This window comes from Xenopus laevis, chromosome 3S, assembly GCF_017654675.1.
Source record: "Xenopus laevis strain J_2021 chromosome 3S, Xenopus_laevis_v10.1, whole genome shotgun sequence".
Classification (NCBI taxonomy): Eukaryota; Metazoa; Chordata; class Amphibia; order Anura; family Pipidae; genus Xenopus; species Xenopus laevis.
In genome coordinates, this window is record NC_054376.1 from 5,394,502 (window position 1) to 5,421,976 (window position 27,475).

General features: G+C 42.0%; 1 protein-coding gene across 13 annotated transcripts in view; it reads right to left on the bottom strand.

Annotated features, from left to right (window-relative positions):
• cacna1c.S (calcium channel, voltage-dependent, L type, alpha 1C subunit S homeolog) overlaps positions 1–27,475 on the bottom strand; it is a 233,288-nt gene that overhangs the window by 33,981 nt on the left and 171,832 nt on the right. For 8 of the 13 annotated variants that reach the window (XM_041587921.1, XM_041587928.1, XM_041587926.1 and 5 more), the window contains exons 11-29: positions 27,067–27,093; positions 23,062–23,222; positions 22,728–22,953; positions 21,872–22,079; positions 21,250–21,370; positions 20,084–20,198; positions 19,572–19,704; positions 18,940–19,012; positions 18,467–18,599; positions 15,595–15,724; positions 14,801–14,860; positions 12,551–12,657; positions 12,273–12,360; positions 12,034–12,141; positions 11,763–11,815; positions 10,666–10,812; positions 8,762–8,963; positions 7,459–7,617; positions 6,967–7,077 (exon numbers count right to left, since the gene is read on the bottom strand). In XM_041587921.1, the coding sequence (XP_041443855.1) occupies positions 6,967–7,077; positions 7,459–7,617; positions 8,762–8,963; positions 10,666–10,812; positions 11,763–11,815; positions 12,034–12,141; positions 12,273–12,360; positions 12,551–12,657; positions 14,801–14,860; positions 15,595–15,724; positions 18,467–18,599; positions 18,940–19,012; positions 19,572–19,704; positions 20,084–20,198; positions 21,250–21,370; positions 21,872–22,079; positions 22,728–22,953; positions 23,062–23,222; positions 27,067–27,093 (2,362 nt within the window). Of the gene's footprint in view, positions 1–6,966; positions 7,078–7,458; positions 7,618–8,761; positions 8,964–10,665; positions 10,813–11,762; positions 11,816–12,033; positions 12,142–12,272; positions 12,361–12,550; positions 12,658–14,616; positions 14,677–14,800; positions 14,861–15,594; positions 15,725–18,466; positions 18,600–18,939; positions 19,013–19,571; positions 19,705–20,083; positions 20,199–21,249; positions 21,371–21,871; positions 22,080–22,727; positions 22,954–23,061; positions 23,223–27,066; positions 27,094–27,475 lie in introns of all 13 variants that reach the window. The other 5 variants (XM_041587922.1, XM_041587927.1, XM_041587924.1 and 2 more) reach the window with 1 other exon arrangement.

Sequence of the window (27,475 nt, forward strand, 5' to 3'; positions counted from 1 at the left end):
GAAAAGTCCTGGGCCACAGCCTAAATTAACAATATGAAACATGTGAACCCAGTTAATGCTGATGGTACTTGTGTAGAGCTACAACATACTATTGTATCTGTTTATTAGAAATATTGTGTTAGGGGAATGGCAGGGTACATGGTATCTGTGTATTAGATATGGTTACAAAGTAGGGATGCACCGAATCCAGGATTCGGTTCGGGATTCGGCCAGGATTCGGCCTTTTTCAGCAAGATTCGGATTCGGCCGAATCCTTCTGCCCAGCCGAACCGAATCCTAATTTGCATAAGCAAATTAGGGGCGGGAGGGAAATTGCGTGACTTTTTGTCAGAAAACAAGGAAGTAAAAAATGTTTTCCCCTTCCCACCCCTAATTTGCATATGCAAATTAGGGTTCGGATTCGGTTCGGTATTCGGCCGAATCCTTAGTGAAGGATTCGGGGGTTCGGCCGAATCCAAAAAAGTGGATTCGGTGCATCCCTATTACAAAGATTATTCCCGTCTATGTGTAAATTAGGTGATGAAAGCGTATATGAAGACCTCTGAGTAGGCAGCACTGATGGATACACGTTCCCGGTGTCTCTGATGATAGTTAGTACACTGTTACAATAGACATTCCAATATTAGTTATTAGGATGCAAAACTACAATGCAGGAAAGAAAAGAAGAATGATCAGTCTGGTCAGCAGCTGACTGAGCCTGGAAAGAGGAGCAGAAATGTTAGCAGGGGAACAGGGTGGGAGCGGCAGGTGAGAATCCAAAAAGGAGGATGGACGCTGCTGCAAACAAAATACACCTGCAAGAGACCCCTCAACATGCATAGCGACGATTTTTGAAAACATTTTCGATTCCACCACCAGGGGGCAGATCCCAGACATTGATAATGTAATGACACACCAGTTTGGCCTTGGGTAGGATTGGCCTACGTCTAGTATTTTAGCCAAACTCATGATAGGGGTTGTCTGTTGATAACCCCACATCAAAGGGTTTTATAATTGTGCTCAGCATACATTTATTACATGGATTTAAGTCATTAAAGGCTCAGTCTTTCTTAATTATCTTAAATAAATGTCTTTCTAGAAAATTTTCAGATTTACTTCCTAGTTTTGTGTTGTTAGGGAGAATGGTCTTAGCATGCACGCAAACGTAACCAATCAAAAGCCTGTATGCCTAAACACTAAAAGTCTATTCCGATTCTACATGCTCTCGCTTCCCATTCTGGTTTTATACACACTGCAAAGCATTGAGCAGGTACTGATTCGGCACTGATCTTACTGCTGCGGCTGGGGTTAAATGCTGCGCTCATTAACTATTTTCTGCAGCGATTTTACTGCCATGGTTGGGGTTAATATGCTCAATATCCATTTTCTGCAGTGATTTTAATGCAATGCCTGGTCTTTCTGGCTAAAAGCAGGGTGCATGTGGACTAATGTGGCCCCATTATCCCCCCCCCCTATTTACCTTTTGCACTTCTACATGGGTGAGGAGTGGCCACACTACATTTGCACAAATTTCAAGCGGCAAAAAAGCTGCTCCTGGTAACTTTAAGAGCATAATATCCGGTCATTAAACTGGAAATTTGTCTTTTCTAGTGCAGAGTGCAATTGTGCTCTCTTTGGGCTCTCTGCACTAGTGATGTGGCCCCCCCCCCGGAACCGCTCTTGTGAAAAAAAGGTAAGCGCTGGGGAGCAAGGGGAGCGGCAGTGCAGGTCCCACCTCAGACGGGATGAGGCATATAATCACCCCTGAAACTAGGGTTTAGGTAGGTATAGTGCCACGTTTCTATTACAACCTGGAAGATTTCACTATCCTTTTAAAGAATAAGTAAAACTTTAAAATAAGTGAATGTAAAATTGATGAGAGTGATATTATAAGTACTTTTGTCATTTAAATTCATTATTTATTTTCTTTTTATTCCAAGATATTAAGGGATACATATGCTGTTAATATGAATGAATTTTGTTTCTGACCAGTCTGACCACAAAGTAGTCAATGAAGTTGTCAGGAGAAAGAAAGAGGCTGCTCTGATGTTCTTCTGCTTAGGAAAACAATTAGAAGCCTTTCTCAAATCTTTCCTAAGCAGAAGAACATCAGAGAAGTCCTTTTCTTTCTCCTGACAACTTCCTTGACTACTTGGTGGTCAGACTGGTCAGAAACTGACCAGCAGGTGGCGCTGTTGGAACAAAATTCATTCATATTAACAGCATATGTATCCCTTAATATCTTGGAATAAAAAGAAAATAAATAATGAATGTAAATGACAAAAGGGCTTAGAATAACACTCATCAATTTTACATTCACTTATTTTAAAGTTTTACTTATCCTTTAAAATGGCCCTGTCTGCCAACTGCTTTAAAACATGGCAAGAGGCGGCTAAAGGTGGGCATATAAGGCTTGTGATTGGTTGAACCTTTGTGCAGCTTACAAGTCAATGCTCAGAGGGAGCAGGCAAGTTGAGAAGACCTTTTGATCCCCTATAGCACAAATACACAAATGCCAATCGAGTCTTTAGTTCTCCTTAAATTGTCAAAGTTTGTGGGATTTAAAATCCCATGTAAAAGCTGTGGTTCTTGGGAAATGAAAGACCATGTAATAAAACTGCTGATTAGAGGGGACCGACCCCAGATCACTGAATGGGAGCGCAGCAGTCGCACTTCCCAGTTTTGGTTTCATGCTCATAGAGCTTAAGTGTTCCCATGGGAAAAATCTGGATCCTTCAACCCTCTCCAATCTCCCATCTCTTTCCATTGAGCAGAGGCACATGGACACTCCCAGGCCGCGCCCTATTGCCCCACTGCAGGGCTGAACTATAACCAGCAGCAACAATGTGCAGATTCCCAGACGTCTCACTGAGCAGCTGCCCACAAGTAGTAGTGATCACTGCAGGACCATAATGCTTTGCAAGGGCCACTAGCAGTACATTCGGGGGCCAGAGAAGCAAATGATGCAATGCATAAAAAAAAGCAAACAAAAATAAAAGTACTTAATACATAACTACACTCTAGGATCCCCAGGCTAGGGGTCTAGGGGTCACCAGATTAAGTGGAAATGCAAAGGCTAACTGCCTGATAATAATACATTTATTTATCACTGTGTGTGTCCTGAGCTGCTCGGTTTTTACTCTTATGCCTGTACAGCATGGATTTCCCAGGGGAAATATATACATATCCCATGCCATGTTTGCTAAGCAGAATTCTTTCACTTGTTCCCATGAAGCAGTGATGCAATTAAAGGCCATGCACAATGTATAGTACAGTGATACCATGGGAAAGTCAGCACTACAAGAACCAGAATGCATTGTGGTCATACCTTCTTGGGAAGATAGAATATGTCTACTAATATTATGGTGAAATGTCTGTGAGATAATCAGTGTTGCCTGTATAACTCAGCCTGCAGCCTTGTGCCTTTATATGGTCACAGAACAACCCCTCAGTGACTTCTAATATCCTTATCATTTACAGTAGGGGGTACATTATCCCTTATAATACATGAGTGATACTCAGAGTTCCCTGTATAACTCAGCCTGCAGCCTTGTGCCTTTATATGGTCACAGAACAACCCCTCAGTGACTTCTAATATCCTCATCATTTACAGTAGGGGGTACATTATCCCTTATAATACATGAGTGATACTCAGAGTTCCCTGTATAACTCAGCCTGCAGCCTTGTGTCTTTATATGGTCACATAAACCCTCAGTGACTTCTAATATCCTTATCATTTACAGTAGGGGGTACATTATCCCTTATAATACATGAGTGATACTCAGAGTTCCCTGTATAACTCAGCCTGCAGCCTTGTGCCTTTATATGGTCACAGAACAACCCCTCAGTGACTTCTAATATCCTTATCATTTACAGTAGGGGGTACATTATCCCTTATAATACACGAGTGATACTCAGAGTTCCCTGTATAATTCAGCCTACAGCCTTGTGCCTTTATATGGTCACAGAACAACCCCTCAGTGACTGCTAATATCCTTATCATTTACAGTAGGGGGTACATTATCCCTTATAATACACGAGTGATACTCAGAATTCCCTGTATAACTCAGCCTGCAGCCTTGTGTCTTTATATGGTCACAGAACAACCCCTCAGTGACTTCTAATATCCTTATCATTTACAGTAGGGGGTACATTATCCCTTATAATACATGAGTGATACTCAGAGTTCCCTGTATAACTCAGCCTGCAGCCTTGTGTCTTTATATGGTCACATAAACCCTCAGTGACTTCTAATATCCTTATCATTTACAGTAGGGGGTACATTATCCCTTATAATACATGAGTGATACTCAGAGTTCCCTGTATAACTCAGCCTGCAGCCTTGTGCCTTTATATGGTCACAGAACAACCCCTCAGTGACTTCTAATATCCTTATCATTTACAGTAGGGGGTACATTATCCCTTATAATACACGAGTGATACTCAGAGTTCCCTGTATAATTCAGCCTACAGCCTTGTGCCTTTATATGGTCACAGAACAACCCCTCAGTGACTGCTAATATCCTTATCATTTACAGTAGGGGGTACATTATCCCTTATAATACATGAGTGATACTCAGAATTCCCTGTATAACTCAGCCTGCAGCCTTGTGTCTTTATATGGTCACAGAACAACCCCTCAGTGACTTCTAATATCCTTATCATTTACAGTAGGGGGTACATTATCCCTTATAATACATGAGTGATACTCAGAGTTCCCTGTATAACTCAGCCTGCAGCCTTGTGCCTTTATATGGTCACAGAACAAACCCTCAGTGACTTCTAATATCCTTATCATTTACAGTAGGGGGCACATTATCCCTTATAATACATACATTCTTATATCCAAAAATAAAAAAGTCTTTTTGCATTACTAGGGGTCCCTAATCCCTATATTCTTACTCTGTGCATAGATCTGGTGCAATACGCAGCAATCAGAGCAAGCAGCCCGCAGAGTGACTCAGAAAGTAATTGCTCTTTCCATCCCTGGGAAATGAGGGTGATAAAAAAATGTGGGAGAAAGTATTTAATCGGAAATAGTCATTTAGTCCCCTAGTTAAAAGAAATGAGGCATTTTAATGATCCCATGGAGAAGCTTTGGGAACTGCCCGTTGGAACTCACTGCAACACCAATGTAGGTCAGCGATTGCGTGACAGACACTGCGGCAGTTCCTCTGCTGCAATTGCTTGAATTTGCTCTATAGGGGCTGGACCCTTTTCAACATGTCCCTGCCCTCTGACCCAAATGCATTCTGGTACTTACAGTATAGTCCATTCCATTGAAAACCTTGACTATGGACACACATCCCTGATTAAAGGGGAAGTAAACTGTAATTCTCTTCGGTTTCGCTTTCTAAAAGTGAGCAGCCCAAATCCCAGATGTAGAAAAGGGTGCTCCAATGAGAATCAACCAAATCTCGCTGTTGATATCAAACTGAAATCGGTGTACGTGGGACACTCACAATTATCATTGGACCATCCTCTTATAATCGGGGAGGGGTTATTATGCAGTATTGCTGTATCCCTCCCTGATCTTGCTGAACTACATCTACACCCTTCATAATAAGGTGCCAGTGTCCTAATAGCTGTTATTGAAGACTTCTGATTCCCAATGCCTTTGTGATTGATGATGCATCTGTATGGGGCCCCATGGAACAGAATAATTGTGTTGCAACTAATCCCTAAAATAAGCCTGCTTATATCTGATGAACTTTGCAAAAAAGAACATTTTAAAGGGGAACTAGCATGTCTAGGGAAGTTCAATGTCTACTCCACTTTCAAGCACCCTAATATTCACTGTTACAATGGGTTGTTCCCTCTTGTTCAACCTCTAACTCCTTTCTGTAGCAAAGAGACTCTTCTTAGAAGGTTATACATGACCAAACAGTCAGAAGATTTAATAGTCTACATCAGGGATCCCCAACCTTTTGAACCCGCGAGCAACATTCACAAGTAAAAGGAGTTGGGAGCAACATTAGCATGAAAAATGTTCTTGGGGTGCCAAATAAGTGCTGTGATTGGCCATTTGGTAGCCCCTATTTGGATTGTCAATCAACATTGAGGCTCTGTTTGGCAGTGCACCTGTTTTTTATACAACCAAAACTTGCCTCCAAGTCTGGAATTCAAAAATAACCGTTTTGAGGCTACTGGGAGCAACATCCAAGGAATTGGAGAGAAAAATGTTGCTCACAAGCTACTGGTTGAGGATCACTGGTCTACATGATTGCTGCTTTAAATGGTTGTGACCTTTGTTTAGCTACAGTTCAAAAATTTTACTCAAAAATTTCCAAATTTTATGATTTTGGAAGAAAATAAGAAATGTATGGAAGGGAACAAGAGGAAACAGCTAATTATAACAGTAAAAAGGCTGAAATAACCAATGAATACTCAAACATTCCTTTTGTTTCGCTAGGCACTGGACATGATACATGACCCATATCCCCTTTAAAGGATACATCTGTCCTAGTAAACATATAATGGCTATCCTAAAAGCTAGAGTTGGTGTCCCTTGAAGGCCGGCTTGAAAGTCATTGACCTAAACTACTGAATTCTGGAACAATGGATCATGTGAATCCACTCAAATCATTAAAAAAAGATTTGAACAGAAAAATTCAATTTGGTTAATGGTATCAAGTTATCAAGTTAATTCTCCAGATTCAGTAGTGGGACACTTTTATATATTTATGTACTGTATATAATGATGCCTGTATGAGCATGGGTAATTGTTATCTTGTGCTGTTGGTTGCCTCAAAGGGCAATGATGTCCACTTTGTGACCCTCCATCTGTCTTTAAAGTGCTGAAAGCTATAGCCTAAGAACAGCCGGAGGGCTTCAGAATGGCATTCTGGTCATAAAGTCTCTTGTACCTCACAATACCTAATAATGCTTCTTATCAAACATTGAGGTGAGGATGCCCTTGGGTGCCTTCTTGCTAGTGGTCAACCCTCTTCCCTGTTCCTCACGCACCCATACAAAATCTATACACACCTTTGGTTTGAATGCAATAAGCTTCAGGATCATCTCAACCGTGAAGAGCCCAGTGAACAACATGTTAAGGATGTTCATGGCTTCCTTGAAGGAACAGCTCTGCCCGTAATGCTAAAACGATAAAAAAGCAGATATCTATGAAGGTGTGAAGGATACTTTGCTTTTTAATTTTAAACATTTAGACTTAATTTCAAAGCTTCCATTACTGTAGGCTAAGAAGAATCAAGTGTCCTGGGCCCTGAAGAGCAGTCATCTGTAGGCAAATCTCAATAGCACAACACATATCTAATAAACTATAAACTAGTGTTTCAGAAAGGCAAGCGCCAAAGAAACCCCAATACTAGTATTAGTTGTACAAAGAGTTGGGTTGTACTTCTACCTGACAGTCTAGAGAGATATAACTCAAAGTGAAATGCCCCAGATGAGGGCAACTATTCATTTATAAACACAGCAAAGAACAGGGTCTAAGTGAGAAGGAGAAGTTGCCCTTACCTGCATGGCGAGGCAGATGGTGTTGAGTAGAATGAGCACAAACATGAGGTACTCAAAGTAGGTGGAGTTGACCACATACCAGACTTTGTACTGGTACTGGTTTTTGGGTATGTATCTCCTCAGGGGCCGAGCTTTCAGGGCGTACTCCACACACTGACGCTGTTGATGGGTTAATAAAAAATGAATGAGAAAAATCACCAGTGGAATATGTTAAGCTCTTGTTCTTGACTTGTCCGTATGAATTTAATATTCTCATTCCTAAAGCCATCTGCCAATTGTATTATTTTGGGCACATATCATGAATCAGCTGTATACAGATATTGGTAGCAGGGGATTTTTCTTTGGGAGGGGGTGGTCTATGGAAAGGAGTACCTGGGCCTTCCTACAAAAAAACCTCAGAGGGGCTCGGCACACGTCAATCTTTTGGCCAAAACTCGACAGCCCAACCTCTTGGCTTCCCTTCCGCCCATCCACCCTACCTCTTGGCTGCCCTCCATACTTCCTCTCTAGTGTCGGACTGGGATGCTAGGGGCCCACTGGAAAACCTTAGACCGTGGGCCTACTTTCCAAACTATTATTCCTCCTCTCCACCTCTTTAATCTCCTATATCTACTAACAATATTTATATTCTTCCATTATTTTGCTTTTTTTTCCCCATAGGGAAAATAGGGAATGACCATGAAATAGGCTAAATCGTTACAGGCAAAAGGGCCCACTGACACCCGGGCCCACCGGAGTTTTGCTGGTATCCCAGTGGGCCAGTCCAACACTATCCCTCTCTCTTCCTCTGGGCTGCCCTTTCGCTTACCCGTCCTCCCTCCCTTTCAGCCACACACCTGCCCTCGTCCCACCTGTTATTTTTAGGTTACTTTTTTATTTTAGTCCTTTCTTTTCATGTGTCCAGATTTGTTTTTGGTAATAAGTATTAAGAATCTAAGCAGAGAGGAACTTATGGGAGTGGAAGATCCTGACTTCACAGAGCCCGGACCTCTTCCCAACTGATCCCCTGCGAGATGAACTGGGGCAGGCCTGTTCCCCAAAATCAAGGCCCACTTAAGTATTTATGGAACCAACTCCCAGCAACAATGCTCCAACATCTAGTGGAACCTTCCCAGATAAGTAGGAGCTGTTATAGCAGAAAAGGGAGGGACAGCTTCATATTAATCTACTGCGTTTGGGAATGAGGCGTTGGGCAGGCAGGTGCACGTATATTTTTTGGCCTTATATAACCAGTAACTATATTACTCTTGTGCTTGTTCCTCCCACTTATTTCATGTTATCAGCCAGAGGCCGTTGGAGTTACCTGGTTCTTGTCCAGCTCGCAGTTCTTGTACTCCTGCTCCCCCTGCTCCTGAAACGTGACGATGACAAAACCCACGAAGATATTCATCATGAAGAAGGCAATGATGATGATGTAGATGATAAAAAAGATGGAGATCTCCACACGGTGGTTGTAGATGGGACCCACGTCTTCGGTGTGAGAGTCGATGGCGCGATAGAGAAGCCTGAACCAGGGATAGCAAGTTGTTGTGTGGGTGGAAGGTACAGATTATACATATTTTCTTAAATTCGATATTGAAACCTTCAAACTCACAGTTTAAAGATATAGATGCAGGTGGGCACAAGTCAGCCTGTATCTGATGGCAGTCATGGGAATGTAAAGTACAGGACCATGTTGTACCTTATATCACCCTCAAGCTTGCATATTGGACAGGCAAGGTAGGGTCACTTGGTAGGGATCTGCTGCCTACCTCCTGCATTTTATAAATACAGGTACCGAACCTGTTATCCAGACTGCTGGGGACCTGGGGTTTTCCAGATAATGGATCTTTCCATAATTTGGATCTTCATACCTTAAGTCTACTAGAAAAATCATATAAACATTAAATATACCCAATAGGCTGGTTTGGCCTCCAATAAGGATTAATCATATCTTAGTTGGGATCAAGTACAAGCTACTGTTTTATTATTACAGAGAAATAGGAAATAATTTTTATAAAATTGGATTATATGGATAAAATAGGTTCCATTGGAAATGACCTTTCCATAATTTGGAGCTTTCTGGATAAAGGGTTTCTGGATAACGGTACCCATACCTGTACAGCATTGTATACTGTACATGAGGAGGTGCAGGTCATTGTGCTCCATTCTGGGAGGGCAAAGACCTGAGGCTTTCGGGGGTCAACCACACTGTCCTGCACTTTGTGTATGAGGCCCGTAATACTGTAAATATACTTACCATTTTTTTAATTAGCATTTTTTAGCCACAGCAGATGCATTGCTAACTAACGAACTGCACCTTCAATACATTCATTTCAATTTTTGTGCAACCTGAGACATCTGCTCTCAAAATTATTATTTTAAATAGGTTTGACGCATGCAGCACCGAAGAATTCGGCAAGCAGATGTTTGAACAAAGCATCAATTTAATTGGCCCTTTAAATGGGCTTCAAAGACTGTTGAAGCTACGTCAAAACCATATGCCGACTTGAGTGAGGGGTACGAGCGGGCACAATGCATCAGTGTGAAATATCATCGTTCTTTTTTTCATTTTTTTTGTTTCCTAAGTGGTTTTAGGAAATGCTAACAGGTTTGGGGTTTGTAAACTAATTAAGCAATATATTTTGTTAAACATTCTTTTCATAAATATTTTTCCCTTAGACAGTACAGTATGAGGGTATAGCTTATTGTGTGCCCAGAACATTCCTTCTCTGTATATTTGTATTTATACATATGGGAGGAGGAGGTGCCATATTGATTCCCTTAGACAGTACAGTATGAGGGTATAGCTTATTGTGTGCCCAGAACATTCCTTCTCTGTATATTTGTTTTTATACATATGGGAGGAGGGAGGTGCCATATTGATTCCCTTAGACAGTACAGTATGAGGGTATAGCTTATTGTGTGCCCAGAACATTCCTTCTCTGTATATTTGTATTTATACATATGGGAGGAGGTGCCATATTGATTCCCTTAGACAGTACAGTATGAGGGTATAGCTTATTATGTGCCCAGAACATTCCCTCTCTGTATATTTGTATTTATACATATGGGAGGAGGAGGTGCCATATTGATTCCCTTAGACATTACAGTATGAGGGTATAGCTTATTGTGTGCCCAGAACATTACTTTTCTGTAGGGAAGGACTATTAAGGCCATTAATATTAAATATATCACCCCCAAAACACACACCCCAAAAAGACTTACTCCGGCCACCCCTCAAATGTGGAGACAGTGAAGAGGGCCATCATTGCTGATAGAACAGTATCGAAGTCAAACTTGTTGTTCTCCCAGCTCCGATCCACTATCATGGGCTGCGAGACGTCCCCATCCTTATAGGAGATGTACTTCCCTCTGTCCAAGAAAAGAAAGAGCAAAAAAAACGGCTTGAAAAGAAATAAAGTCTCATGGGTTACACACAGGCTGCAGGCGCTTTTTCCTTCCATAACATTGTGACTCATGATGGACTCTTTAAAAGGAGACTATCATCAGAATAAAGAGCTTTATGCCTAAGGGTGGTGTGTAATATAAGGTAGAACTCTGTTCACCCCTCTTCATCCCATGCAGGCAGCTTCCCAACACAGAGATACAGCCCTTCATACAAACAAAGTAGACATTTATAAGGACTGATCACCTTCAATTCTCCTTTAAGTATGTTATAGAATGTCATATTTTTCTTTTCAATTGGTCTTTATTTTTTTATACATTTTTTAAAATGTATTTACTACCTTATATTTCTATTTATGCCGTCTTCCAGACTGTCATTAAAGCCCCTGCCTAGTCGCTAGGGTAAATGAGACCCTAAAACAGTGGCAAAATTATAGCGGAAGTAGACCCCGCAGTCGCAGCAAGTCAGCACAGGGCAGAGAGAGGGCGGAGTTGGGCGGGGAGTGGGCGGAGTAAGGATGGGCAGAGGCTGGAAGTGGGCTGGACGATGGGGATCGGAGTGCGCTGGGCCCCTCTAATGATTTTTTTGCAGGGGGGGTCCAGCGCACTCTAGTTACGCCACTGCTTAACAACCAGACAGTTGCTGAAATTCCAAATGGAAGAACTGCTGAACAAAAAATCTAAATCATTCAAAAATACAAAAAAAGACCAATTGCAAATTGTCTCTGAATATCCTTGTCTTCTATATCATGTTCACTGATTGACCTCCAACTCATTAAAATGTTTTCTTGATAATAAAATATTCTAGGTAAGTCCTGGCTGGGCCCTTGTGGGCATAAAGGGGACTATATGGGTAAGTGGGTTTCGGGGGAATCTCTTTTATATCCTGACTAATGAAGTCCACACACTCAACTTACTTGCACTCTTCCTCTGTAATCTTGGAGCTGTCAGTGCAGCTGTACAACTTACCCTGCAGGAGAGAGAGTCACAAATTAGCCCCTATTCTGATTCTGATAAAAGCAATTTATTCCAATTTATTCTATGAATTCAATGTATACACCCTTTTATTCTACGGCACTGGGTAATGTGTTTGGTAGTGCCTGGATCTGGCCTGGGGGTTTACTTCCCCTTCTTCATCCCACCTATGCTCCTGTGTTGTCACTTGTGGAGCACAAGATCTCCCCTCACCTTGAAAAGTTGTACCCCGATACAAGCAAACATGAACTGCAGCAGAGTGGTGACAATGACGATGTTACCAATGGTGCGGATGGCCACGAACACGCACTGTACCACGTGCTAGTAAGAAAAAAAAAGAGAGGCATGAAAGAAAAAAATTAGTTGGCTTTATCAAGGATTAATGTATATTTAAAAGAAAAAAAGGGAACCTCAGGGGTGGGACTGTTTGATGAGATAAAGGCCACGCCTACCTTTAGCCCCTTGGCTCTGTTAATGGCTCTGAGAGGCCTCAGCACCCTCAGTACTCGCAAGATCTTCACCACATTGATGGCACTGGATCTGAGAAGAACAATTTAGACCAGAAAAGAAAGACCGTGAACTAACGTCACTTAAGGTGCACTGCACTTCGGGGCATGATTTTGCTAATAAATGAGCCCTAATGACTTCTGTTTATTAACTACGAGGTAGTGATGTGAAGAACCTGGTCTTGGACGCTCTATTGTGATCAATATGTTACACTGTTACTCACTGGATTCCGAACGAGATGAGGGAGACGCTGACCACTAGAAGATCCAGGATGTTGAAGTAGTTCCTGCAGAAGGAGCCTTTGTGTAAGAAAGCCCCATAGGCCGTCATCTAAAGGGGACATGTCAAAGAATTATTACAATTGCAGATGTTTTGAAAGAGTTTCTTTTCAACTGAGTAGGGCTGGAGCAGTGTCTGGAGCCCAAAATCTTTGGGTTTATACCTTTGTTTTCCTAGACAACTGGAAATACCAGTTAAAAGGTCATTTTGGATGAAATTTTTGGGATGAGCTCCATTTGCTGCCCTAGATATTATTGGAACTACAGTTTAATGACTTCCTACATCAGTAATTTTGCTATTATTATTATATTATATTATTCAGGGGCCCTGAACAAATCCTGTGAGCTTGAAGCCTGAAAGTCCTACAACAAGTTCTGCTGCTCACTATTATGGGCAGACAACAGAGCTACTACATCATAGTAGGGTGGTACACCTCACTCTGCTACAAATTCTAATGCTAGTCGTACATGTACTTTTATTTTACGAATATTGGTTATATATGGTGGTCCCAACTGATACAAATACCAGTCAATTAAGGAATTGGACAGTTTCTGGTGCATCAGCAGAAAAGGAAGTAAAGAAGAGCCGCAGTTCCTCTTCACCACCTGATGTTCTGATTGTTTGTGCTCATTGTAAACAACTGGAACAATGGGAAGGCACGTAGCTACTCATACGCTCTACATGCGTTTGGCTAGTGGTTGTCCGTGTATGGCCACCTTTAGACTATTACCCTTGTAATACACCTACCAGTAGCTGATAGAGGTATCTATGCTGTAAAACTAACCAAATGGGAAGCATTTCACTCCCAGGGGTACAAGCTAACGCTCAGAGAATGGTAATAGCCCATAAATGTATACCGTACACTGTCACATGCATGGAGACTTATACATGCAAAGAGACATTCAGAAAGCTGAGCTGCAGAGCAGTGCATTGATGAACTCAGGTTTTTGTGATACAAAAGAATCTTTAAAAAAGCCTAATGTTCACAGGGTCGGACTGGGCAGCTGCAAAGACACCTCAGGCCCCCTCCGGCCGTCCAGCATATACTTTTTTTTCCTGCTCACAACCGGGGACCGGGAGGAAGATCAGGGGCAGCGGCAATAGCGGGTCTGGGCCTGCGGAGCCCACAAGCCCAGTCCAACCCTGAATGCCTGAGGCAGGGGTCCCCAACCTTTTTAACTTGTGAGCCACATTTAAATGTAAAAAACATGTTGCTCGCGAGCTACTGGTTGGGGACCACTGGCCTGAGGTATAGGGGGTCCCATGAGGCCCAAAAAAATTAGCAATTTCAACATATATTGGTAAAAAACGGAGAACCTCTGGTTCTGTTGGGGGCCCTAAAATGAATTTGCTGTGGGTCCCAGTAACTTCTAGTTATGCTACTACTACTTTGAAGGCTGAGCTGTGCAGGCTCTATTCTGCTAACCTGTGAAGCAGGTCCGGACTGAGAATTAAAATAGGCCCTGGCATTTCAGGTACACAGAGGCCCAAACAGCCTCCACCAGCCCACTAAATACTGACCTTCTATGGGACCTTATAGCAGCCCCTCTGGCATTAGCCAGAACCCACAAATTGCAAGTCCGGGCCTGCTGTGAACTCACTGAAAGTGGGCAGTGAAAGGAAGTGATCTTAAATTACTTCCTTCGGAGAGAATTAATAGGCCGTTCCCTTACCCCAAATACCCAATGTACCTGAGGCTCCTGCAAGGATTGGATATTGCAATTAAAATGGTGATTTTAGCCTTCCAATGACAAAGTGAGCCTGAAAAAATGAAAGCATTCCTATGGCTAAGGCAAGCATTTGAACCAACTATAGTTTTGATGCATGGCAGCCACTATAATTCTCCAACGCACGCCAATGAGAAGATATTAGGCCTCATATGTTCTTTAAAGGGAATATGAGAAAATGTATTTTTGCCATACAGCGCAAATATTTAAACGATTAAGCATCCCAACTAATTGATTGGCAACTGTTGCCAGGTTGTACTCAGCACTGCAAATGAATATTTACCTTGAGGATTATTTCTAAAGTAAAGATACTAGTGAAAACATAATCAGCATTTCCTAGGATCTGAAAGACAAGCAAAGTGATGTTAGCGGCAGGAGTGAGCAAGGGAGGAAGAGGGAGTGAGTTAAAGTCGCACACACGCCAATTGGGGAGGAGCTACGGAACAAGAGAAGGGTCGGCCGGTTACCTTCAGGACTATCTCTACGGTGAAAATGGCAGTGAAAACTATATCGAAATAAAACAGAACCTGTAAAAAACAAAGAAGGTGGGAAAGGGGGTTCTCCAAAATGAAATATTGGGAGATCAGTTAGGGATATAAACCCACAATGCAGTTACACAGCCACATCATACTCCATCTAACAAGTTATCCAGGCTCCCTTTTTGTCAAGCTGGGGGAGGCACTCAGCTAAGAAAAGTATGACTTCAATTACAATGGAATAATGAACAATACGAGTTCTCCCTATGGCCAACCCAGGGGTGTAATTATAGAAGAAGCAGATCCTACCGTTGATGGGGGCCCCAGGGGGTATAGGGGCCCCTTAGGCCCTTATTCATATACAATTTCAATGGTCAACATTTTGGAGGCCTGAAAAATCATTTGCTGTGGGGCCCAGTAATATCAAGTTACACCATTGGGCCAACCCAAGAGCCTTCAGCAAAAATATCAAAAGCAAAAATTATATATTATGTAGGATAAGACCCCAAAGGCTTTCAATTGAATGATGAAAGGTCCCTGTTCTTCCAAAAAAAGGCATGTCAATTCCAATGTGTGGATTTACAAAGAAGGTGGATTGTACTTGAAATTTTATGGCAATTATAGTGGATCTGGACATGGCATCAGTAATTGACTTTAAATCGAGATCTGTTTAAACCTTGTGATAATTATGTACAAGGACTGCTGCCCCCTAGAGGCGGTGGAGATATCAGCAGGTTTTTGTATTCACTCCCCTCCCCGAGGCATGAAGAATAGAGAGTGCATACTTGGTTCCTGAAGGAATTGTGTCGCACAGGGTCTTCTGCTGCCAGAGAGATGCTGCTCAAGAGGATGAAGAAGAGGATGAGGTTGGTGAAGATGTTATTGTTGACTATCGTGTGGCAGTGGAGGCGGAACCTGCAATGACAGTACCAGAAATCATTGGCTTAAAGCATGAGCCTCCACAATGAATAATGTTTGCAAAGTACCAGTTTGCATTTAAAATGCTAATTTGCATTGTAATACAGATAGCTGCAATCGCAGGACTGCTGCTTCCAATGAGGATCCTCAGATGAGGATCTGTGCAGCCACTGGGACAGAATGCTCTGTTATACAGATAGCTAGAATCTCAGCTGCCATAAAGCAGGACAGGACTGCTGCTTACAATGGGGATCAGATAAGATCTGTGCAGCCACTGGGACAGAATGTTCTGTTATACAGATAGCTAGAATCTCAGCTGCCATAAAGCAGGACAGGACTGCTGCTTACACTGGGGATCAGATAGGATCTGTGCAGCCACTGGGACAGAATGTTCTGTTATACAGATAGCTAGAATCTCAGCTGCCATAAAGCAGGACAGGACTGCTGCTTACAATGGGGATCAGATAGGATCTGTGCAGCCACTGGGACAGAATGTTCTGTTATACAGATAGCTAGAATCTCAGCTGCCATAAAGCAGGACAGGACTGCTGCTTACAATGGGTATCAGATAGGATCTGTGCAGCCACTGGGACAGAATGTTCTGTTATACAGATAGCTAGAATCTCAGCTGCCATAAAGCAGGACAGGACTGCTGCTTCCAATGGGGATCAGATAGGATCTGTGCAGCCACTGGGACAGAATGTTCTGTTATACAGATAGCTAGACTCTCAGCTGCCATAAAGCAGGACAGGACTGCTGCTTACAATGGGGATCAGATAGGATCTGTGCAGCCACTGGGACAGAATGCTCTGTTATACAGATAGCTAGAATCTCAGCTGCCATAAAGCAGGACAGGGCTGCTGCTTACAATGGGGATCAGATAGGATCTGTGCAGCCACTGGGACAGAATGCTCTGTTATACAGATAGCTAGAATCTCAGCTGCCATAAAGCAGGACAGGACTGCTGCTTCCAATGGGGATCAGATCTCTCAATTGTAATCTACCACACATTAGTATTACATTATAATCACACAGTGTTCTATAATGATTACGCGATGATAGTGTCTCTGTAAATTTAGTTCTTTAATATTGACAAAATGACAAAACAATACACTGTTTACTTAGAGAGTGAAGCTGAACTCTGCCAGTGCACAGGCCAGTGGATAAACCCTGTATCCTCAGCGCTGAGCAGTTGCCCTTGATCTAATTAACAAGGTCACAATGAAATAAGCAATGAAAATTGAGAACAAAAAGCCCCAAGGTGAGAGAATGCCAGAAATAACCCAGGCAATTCTTCAGGGGCAGGAGAAAAGGCCTGACACAGAATTGAGGAGGATTAGACTGGAACTTGCATTAAGGGCACAATAAATCACAGGGAAGGAAGAACTTGCTCAGAACAATACAAAGAGGTTCTAAAGGTCAGTAAGGTGCACAAACCTGCCCTCCTGTCCTATCCCAGTCCCAACACCCTGACTATGCTTCTGCCTTGGCCAACAATGTAAACTATGAACCTGTAACTGATGTTATTTCCCTGCTGCCAAGCAATGCCACAGGGAAGTTGGGCAGAACGATCAAATGCAGAATCCTCACACTAGCTGATTAACGCAACACCAACTCTCAGAGGCTCAGCTTGCTGTTTCAGCCTTGACTGAGACTCCATTGTCTCATGTTGGTTGTTCACTGTTTCTCCATGACCTGCCATAGCTTTTCCTCTGGTTTTGCAGACTTTAAGAATGCACGTTTTACAATGGGATCCTGTATAAGGGTAACATCTGCGGCCACTATATTGTACTAACAAGTGCTGCTGAATAATGTGTTAAAGGATAAGTAAACCTTTAAAATAAATGAATATAAAATTGATGAGAGTGCTATTCTAAGAACTTTTGTCATTTACATTCATTATTTATTTTTTTTCTATTCCAAGATATTAAGGGATACATGTGCTGTTAATATGAATGGATTTTGTTCCAACAGCGCCACCTGCTGGTCAGTTTCTGATCAGTCTGACCACCAAGTAGTCAAGGAAGTTGTCAGGAGAAAGAAAGAGGCTGCTCTGATGTTCTTCTGCTTAGGAAAACAATTAGAAATCTTTCTCAAATCTTTCCTAAGCAGAAGAACATCAGAGCAGCCTCTTTCTTTCTCCTGACAACTTCCTTGACTACTTGGTGGTCAGACTGGTCAGAAACTGACCAGCAAGTGGCGCTGTTGGAACAAAATTCATTCATATTAACAGCACATGTATCCCTTAATATCTTGGAATAAAAAGAAAATAAATAATGAATGTAAATGACAAAAGTGCTTAGCATAGCCCTCTCATCAATTTTTACATTAACTTTTTGAAGGTTTCGTTATCCTTTAAAGGGACCCTGTAATGACTATGCTCAATTTGCCATTTCAGTCTCGACTAAGCTGCCATTGAGCCATAATAGCTTCCCTATGACCTACCATAGCCTTTCTATTGACTCCAATGCAAAAAACATAAAGTAGGCATAGCCCAGGGCTGTCCGTTAATGGTTAAGGGGCATAGGGCAAGCTATCCAGTGTGAGGCCACCATATCAAAGAAGCCCACACCCTCAACTCTGATTTGCCGTTAGTATATGGCCCTGCTTCTAAGTATGGAGCCCTATACAGCTACTCTTATTTATCAGCTCTGGTAAAGTCTAAACTGAACTTCATACCAGACAGTCTAATTCAAGCCCTGTAGAAGAGGGTCATAGGGATAGGAGACAGAAAAGTACCTGTTATTAGAACGGAATATGAAGAAGGCAGAGGCTTCGGGAATAGGGACAGCTTTCTCCTTGATGTGCAGCTCTGAAAGGGGCCTTGGGCGAGGGCCAACAGGCATCTCAGGCTCTTCTTCTTCCTCTTCGCCTAAGTAGAGAGCTCCATCAGCATCATTACAAACAACAACCTCTCTCTTGTGACTAAAGAAATAAACTATGAAGCTCCAGGCTGTACCATAGTCCAAAATGAAATAGATTTGGAATGTAGGGTCCTGCTGTGATTATTATGGCAAGACCAGGAATGACCCCAGAACATATTTAGGACAAGATAAAGATGGAACCGTCACTATCAGTTTCCATAGACATTACAACACTTGGCAGAAATTTGACAATGGCTTTTTATAAAGCATTCAGACAAAAATTTGGGGCAAAGCGGCAAAACTCTTCAAAAAGTTTCCTAAGGATGGGCTGAGATTAAGTAGTGGTACCTGGGGTCTCATTGGAGCTGGGATAGGGGGTCTTCTCCTCATTCTCATTTGAGGAAAATTCTTCCACACTGATCTGCACAAAGAATAAGAAACTTTTAGCCAAGAACAGCAACCCATACATTTTAACAACCCAAAATGCTAATTACCCCTGCCCCATTTGCAATTCAGGAGTTCAGGAATAAAAGGATGGTTGACAGCAATTACTACAAGAGGCAGTGTAGTACTCAAGTCTGGACTGGCAATTTGTGGGTTCTGGAAAATTAATTGGAATACCAGGGCCTATTTTGACTTCCAGTCCAGCTAGTACTGGATCCCAAAGCAAATACTACTTGACTCACCTGCCTACCCTAGTTCTGGCCTTAAAAACAATAATCCCAGGTATACTGAGGGAGGGTTGAACTGATCTACCAGAGGATAATTTTGGGATATAGACCATCAGATATTTCCTATTTCCACCATAATTCTATATATTACCAAATACATTTAGCATTGCCTAATTGTTGAATTCAGGTTCTCTGTAGGCCCAAATTGACACTATGCTGGGGAAAAAGAGAAAGTCCCTTTCTAGAGTGTTTTCTAAAAACTTAATAATTTTGTGACCGGTCAGTATTGAGCTGGGAAATTATTCACACCTTGGTAGCGGGTGGAGACTCCCCATCAGCTGTGATGGCCTTCAGCTCGATCTTCTCTTTGTTCTCCTCCACCGCTGGCACTGGAGACTTTCCTAGAGACTCATTCTCCTGTTTCTTCTCAGGGCTAGCAGTTCTACAAAGGATAAGAAGATACAGCGATCCTTCAGTTTCTAGGAAAGAACGTGTTGCTCCTCTAGAACCCAATGTGGGAGACTCCTATAGTAACTAAAATAATCTGAGGATATTGACTACTTCATGTAGAAGAATGTCCAGTGATTTGGGAGAAAGTTGTCACTGGTGATGTGCTGGAGTAACAGCTTGCCATTCTAATTTGCTGCTTTTGCGGCACACACCTGAGGTGCATAAATAGCACATTTAAGGGAGAATATTATACACGGAGTTGTAAAGTTTTACATCCCATTTATAGTATTCTTTATAGTATGAGTGGTTGAGTCATGAGTGGAACACAACAAATGCTGCCCACAAGTAATACAGTTTTAGCTCAATCCAACCTTGCCAGTTTCTTCCTCTCCTTCTCTTCTTCCTCCTCCTTCTGAGCAGAAGTGAGACTCTCGGCATCGGCCAAGTTGTCCACAGCGATGGCCAAGAAGACATTCAGAAGTATATCTGTTTGCAGAAGTTGTTAAGGAGAAATTAAGGACTGTCATACCTACCATACGACTCACTCAGAAGCTCAATTCGCCCCAAAGATCAAAGAGAAGGGATTGAGGATCTAATGAAGCCATTCTTCAGCTGCACTGTGCAACATTAAAGGAAAACTATACCCCCAAAATGAACACTTAAGCAACAGATAGTTCATATCATATTACGTGGCATATTAAAGAATCTTGCCAAACTGGAATATATATTTAAGTAAATATTGCCCTTTTAGATCTCCTGCCTTGAACCACCATTTCGTGATGGTCTCTGTGCTGCCTCAGAGATCACCTGACCAGAAATACTTCAACTCTAACTGTAACAGGAAGAAGTGTGGAAGCAAAAGACACAACTCTGTCTGTTAATTGGCTCATGTGACCTTACATGTGGTTTGTATGTGTGCACAGTGAATCTTACGATCTCAGGGGGCAGTCCTTATTTTTTAAAATGGCAATTTTCTATTTATGATTACCCAATGGCACATACTACTAGAAAAGTATATTATTATGAAAATGGTTTATTTACATGAAGCAGGGTTTTACATATGAGCTGTTTTATGCAATATCTTTTTATAGAGACCTACATTGTTTGGGGGGTATAGTTTTCCTTTAAGCACAACAAACACATAGATTATACATTAACTGCTACAACAATGATCCCCAACCAGTAGCTTGTGAGTAACATGTTGCTCTCCAACCTTCGGATGTTGCTCCCAGTGGCCTCAAAGCAGGTGCTTATTTTTGAATTCAAGGCTCGGAGGCAAGTTTTAGTTGTATAAAAACCAGGTACACTGCGAAACAGAGCCTCAATGTAGGTTGACAATCCACATAGTGGCTACTAAATGGCCAATCACAGCACTTATTTGGCACCCCAAGAACATTTTTCATGCTTGTGTTGCTCCCCAACTCCTTTTACTTCTGAATGTTGATCACGGGTTGAAAATGTACTACAAGAAAAGGCAGAACAAGTTCCCAACTCAAACCCAACTGATTTGGCCCATGAGCGCAAAGACAAAGGATACAGTTTCCACAGATGAAGAGGATGATAAAATAAATGCACACAAGCATCCCAGGAAAGGAGGGTCCCCCGTAAGCCATGATACCATCATACATTACTGAGTTCCAGTCCTCCCCAGTAAGGATCTAACCAGGAAAAAGAAAACATTCCAGTATAACTGAATACAAAACTACAAGTCTAGGAACATACAACATGGAGGCCGCCCCTCCACCCCACTCCACAGAATGGAGCTGCACTGAGGACTGGGCACAATATTTTGATAGCTGTTTGAATCTCCCTTCTAGTTCCCAGTGCAGATGCAGTCCAGGTGGCATGCCACCCCTAAATTCTTGCCACCCAAGGCCTGGGCCTTACGTAAAAAGTATTCAGTGGGAGTAGCTAACAAACTAGCACCGTCAATGATGTCATGCCACACACTTTGGGCTGATGGACCATGCTGTGTTCTGGTTTGATGTAGAAGAATTATAACACAATAGGAAGCATATGAGGGTCAATAAGGAAATTTGCAGCCAGGCAGCCTGGGAGGCAATGGCAAAGCCATATTTCAAATGAAGGTATATTGGCCCTTTAATTTCAAGCCCCTTATCCCGTGTTCCTTTACATGAATAGAAAAGTTATCCCTGCACCTGAAAGACAGTAAGCAAAGCCTGTGGGAAGTTATCGAACGTGCTCCTGCGGGTCAGCATCTCGTCAAAGTTAAATTTGCCGCCAAAGAGTTGCATCCCCAGAAGGGAGAAGATGATGATGAAGAGGAAGAGAAGGAGGAGAAGGGAAGCGATGGAGCGCACGGAATTCAGCAGCGAGGCCACAAGATTACTCAGAGAGTTCCAATACCTGCAAAACCAGAGCTGGATTATTTGTGAATATAAGCATCATCAGAAGGACAGGCACTCACACTGCTCTGCCGGGTTGGACAGGGACTTAAAGGATAAAACAAGTGAATGTAAAATTGATGAGAGTGCTATTCTAAGAACTTTTGTAATTTACATTCATAATTTATTTTCTTTTTATTCCAAGATAATGATTAAGGCACCAGCACCACCTGCTGGTCAGTTTCTGACCAGTCTGACCACCAAGTAGTCAAGGAAGTTGTCAGGAGAAAGAAAGAGGCTGCTCTGATGTTCTTCTGCTTAGGAAAGATTTGAGAAAGGTTTCTAATTGTTTTCCTAAGCAGAAGAACATCAGAGCAGCCTCTTTCTTTCTCCTGACAACTTCCTTGACTACTTGGTGGTCAGACTGGTCAGAAACTGACCAGCAGGTGGCGCTGTTGGAACAAAATTCATTCATATTAACAGCACATGTATCCCTTAATATCTTGGACTAAAAAGAAAATAAATAATGAATGGAAATGACAAAAGTGCTTAGAATAACACTCATCAATTTTACATTCACATATTTAAAATGTGTATTTATCTTTTAAGCATTCATACCCTTAGCACACTATTGTGTGCGTGCCCAAGAGAAAAATAGTTAGTCAGTTACCTGGTAATCTTGAAAATCCTGAGAAGGCGCACACAGCGCAGGACGGAGATCCCCAGGGGCGACATGAACTTAGTTTCTACCAATATGGTCTCCAAGATCCCACCGCAAACGATGAAGCAGTCAAAGCGATTAAACAGGGAAACAAAGTAGGCTTGAAGGCCAAGGCTGTACATTTTGAGAAGCATCTCTGCTGTGAAGAGAGCCAGGAGCACTTTGTTGGCCGTGTCTGCAAATAGAGAAGAATATGAAAGTTCAAATTCATTATATGGTCCACAGCTTGGATTAGTATATGCTCAATGGGACCATTGCCTAGTTGTAAAGAACAATTGCTCACCTTGCACCTCGGTAAGCCATTCCGGTTGGTTGTAGTGCTCGGAAGCAATGGTCAGCGTGTTCAGAAACACAAGAAATATAACCAGCCAATAAAAGACGTTTGATTTTACAGCCGCCCGACACTTCCTCCTGCAAAACCGGTTCCATCGTCGCCAGTATCGACTATGAAGGACACGAGGAAACTGGTTACCAGTAGCATCATGGCAATGGACACATGTCACCGTAAGGAGTAACAGAGACTAATTCAATGACTGAAATGCTAGAAGGTTGTAACCGAGACTAGTTCAAGGATTTAAATGTAAGAAGGTTGTCCTATCAATGTTTCTGTAGACATGTACTTAACTAGGTTGCCTTTCCCTGTAATTTAGTAATCCCCAACTAGTGACTTGTGAGTAACATGTTGCTCTCTGACCCTTTGGTGGCCTTAAAACAGATGCTTCTTTTTGAATTCCTGGCTTGAAGGCAAGCTTAAGTTGCATAAAATCCATGTGTACTGCCAAGTCTCCATAGGGGCTACCAATAGCCAATTACTTATTTGGCAACCAGGGAACTTTTTGAATGCTTATGTTGCGCTTTAACTTTTTTTTTACATTTGAATGTGACTTAAAAGTAAAAAAAAAAGTTAGAGACCCCTTCTCTAAATAAACGTGGTGGCCCTGTGCCCAGCCATCTTGGCCTTCCAAAATTTGCTTTCCTCCTCAGCTCTGTCGATGACCTTTACATGAAAAAGACACCCATAAAGGGGGCAGAATGGGTTCCAACCTTAGCCTTGGGTGGGGCTTTTTGCTTGGTATCAACTGAAAGAAGCTGGGGACCAATGAAAGTCATTAAGAAAAAATAATTTAGCAGTGTGGATGTCGTAGAGAATGAACTGCCCAGTGGCGGAACCTGGGGGAGCAGGGGGTGCGAGCGGGCCAGGGCCCCCCGGCAGTTCGCGCTCTGCTTATTCCCGGCCAGTTCTGGGTGTACGGAGGGGGGCGGGGGGCCCGGCTGCGCGTCCCGTGCCAGGGCCCGCCCCCCTCTAGTTACGTTTCTGGAACTGCCTGCAGCCTTACTTCCATTGAGTAGGTGGGAAAGGCTGGAATGATGTTATTAAGGTCCTATTTTGTTCATTCATTCATTGCGAGCAGCCATTGTGGCTGTGACAAGTTAATCCACACATTTTGATTGGTCACAGTGACCTCTGTTGAAAATTTTGTTTATTGAAAATGGTGGAAAGCTTCTTTGGCTGGCAAAGGACTCCAAACAACCTGGTTTTCTATAACATGGAAGAAGCAAGGACAGTGATTTCAATGACATCATGAGGCAGTGTAGACGTTGTAGAACATCAAGTTCCAGCTACAACATGCTGGCATAGGATATATCGGGGGTTATGTAATAAAAGGCACTAAGTTTGCCATGGGGCAGTAACACATAGCAACCAATCAGCAGGTAGTATTTACTGGTCACCTGTTTAAAAGCAAATATCTTATTGGTTGCTTTGGGTTACTGCTCCTGGGCAAACTTAGTGCCTTTTATTACATATAGGGGTTAGTCTTTAGTATTGTTTTTGCTTTTTGGGAACAGTCATGATGGCTCTGAAAAAGTCATCCATATCCTCTGAGCAGCCAACAACGACCTCTGTTGACCAATTTCTCATGAAAGACAGGGGAAAACTTTGGCCCACACCAACTCGTTTTGTATGACATCATTGATTTAGATGACATCATTGGCAGTGTAGATGCTTGGATCAATAGGTATAAAGTTATTAAGCCCCTGTTTTGTTTATTGTTTGGGGCAATGTCATCGACAGGCTTTGATTGGCCACATTGACCTCAGTTGATAAAAACACGATTACAAGGAATAACCAATCGTCCTTCAAACCTATAATTAGTCAGTATAGTGGCTTCATCCTAAACCAAATAATAAGGGGTCAGAATGTGTCTTCTCAGGCTAAAAAGGCTTCAGTATGTTTCTAAAGCAACATCAAGGTAAAGAAGCAAATGGGCCATGAGCAGATATAAGATATATATTAGGGGTCTATTATAAAGAATCAATTGTGGATCACCCCAAGAGCTACACATAAAGTGAATTCTATTCATCGCAACTTGGCCTTTGTAGTGAAAGACCACTTCAATACTGTGTTGATGGGTACACATCTACGTTTTTTTACAGACGTTACACAAACAAAAAAGGCAGAATTTCTTTTCGGTGCATGGAACTGACAGACAATACTTGGGGTCTGTGTTGTTATTTAAAGGTAAATTCATCCTCCCCTCTGACCTCCAATCATTCTCCTTCAGATACATTAAATAGCGAGGGCCCCTCAATAGCTCTCTAACCCTTGCCCATTGTTGCTCAACCAGGCGCTTTGCTAAGCAACTGAGCTATTTAGAGTGGGAGGCCTGTAATTAGCGCTAAGTATCTCGCGCAGCCCGTAATTATCTTGTGATAGAGTCGACACTTGTGAATGTCAGCGAACCTGAAGATCTTATAACTCTTGCTCCACTGAGAGCTGTTTCTCTTCTTTTGAGGACCAAACTGGAAAGAAAGCCCATCTTTCTGCTCCTGACATCACTGTCCATAAATGAGCGATGTCACAATCTGAGTTTCACCAAAAAATACACTAACAAGATCCAAGATGGAGAGCTGCTGGAGGCAAAAGTGAAGGCCTGGATCATTCTTGTGGTAGGGTTGCTGCACCTCTGGGCTGGTACAGTAAGTACAGTATGGAAAATACTCCATTTCTACCCATATTGGTTTTTAGGAGTAAATTCTCCTTTAACCATTTATTTTCAATGCTGGGTCAATTTGTTAAAATACATGCTACCAACCCCACCAGCCCATCATAAATGTAGGGATGCTAAATGCAGCACCATTGTATTCGTTAGAGCACCTGCTGGTCTTTGTGTTTGGAAACGGATGTTACCCTTTAAATTCTTTACAAGGCTGAGATTTGTTGTCCAAAAACAGCTAAAAATAATGAAAATACCTTAAAGGGGTTGTTCACCTTCGAGTTAACTGTTAGTATGATGTAGAGAGGGATATTCTGAGACAATTTGTAACTGGTTTTTATTATTTGTGGTTTTTGAGTTATTTAGCTTTTTATTCACAAGCTCTACAGTTTGCAATTTCAGCCATTGGGTTGCTAGGGTCCAAATTACCCTGGCAACCATGCATTGATTTGAATAAGAGACTGGGATATGAGTAGGAAAGGCCCAAATAGAAAGATGAGCAATAAAAAGTAGCAATAAAAACTAGGGAAGCACCGAATCCACTATTTTGGATTTGGCCGAACTCCCGAATCCTTCGTGAAAGATTTGGCCGAATACCGAAACAAATCTGAATCCTAATTTGCATATGCTTCCTTGTTTTGTGACAGAAAGTCACACAATTTCCCTCCCAGTTCCTAATTTGCATATGCAAATTAGGGATCGGATTCGGTTCGGCCTGGCAGAATGATTCGGCCGAATCCGAATCCTGCTGAAAAAAGGCCTGGATTCGGTGCATCTCTAATAAAAACAAATTTGTAGCCTTACAGAGCATTTATTTTTTAGATGGGTTCAGTGATCCCCTATTTGAAAGCTGAAAAGGGTCAGAAGTAAAAGGCAAATAAATCAAAAACTATAAAAAAATGAATAATAAAAAAAAAATTAATAATGAAGACCACATGAAAAGTTGTTTAGAATAAGCAATTTCCGACTTTCGACGCCGGCTAATAAATTTGCGAATCTCCTGCGAAAATTCGTCGGCGTCAAAATTTTTTGGACATGCGCAGGCGTCAATTTACAATTTTCACAATTTTTTGTGAAAATGTCAGATTTTCACATTTTTTTTTCGTGAAAATGTCCAATTTTCATGATTTATACGTGAAAAATTTCAGAATTTTACGATTTTTTCGAGAAACTTTTCGATTTCGCAAATTTTTCTGGAGAAATTCACCCATCACTATTAGCCATTCCATTACATACTAAAAGTTAGCCCTTTAACAGTCAGACCTTCATGCGAGTCAAAGAATAATTCTTACCTAAATTTAGACTTGGAAATCCTGTGCCTGAAAGAGAAGAGAGAGATGAAAATGAGTCAGAAGTGCCATGGAATTATTCATCACCAGGACAAAGAGGCTGCAAATGCTTTTGCGGCTATTTTTATCCCGCCCACCTGGTTGTTGAAGAATACACACTGTAAGATGAGGTTGTACAACCCAGGCAGGGGGTTAGGATTACTAGTTAAGTGCCGTAACTGAGTTAATAACATTTGGTGGGGGGGGAGACATCAACCAAAGCTGCTCATAAAGTGTTCCATAAGGCTTACCAGCCTGTATCTGCATGCCCTGCCAATCAAAGATTAAAGGATAAGTAAACCTAAGTGAATGTAAAATTGATGAGAGTGCTATTCTAAACACTTTTGTCATTTACATTCATTATTTATTTTCT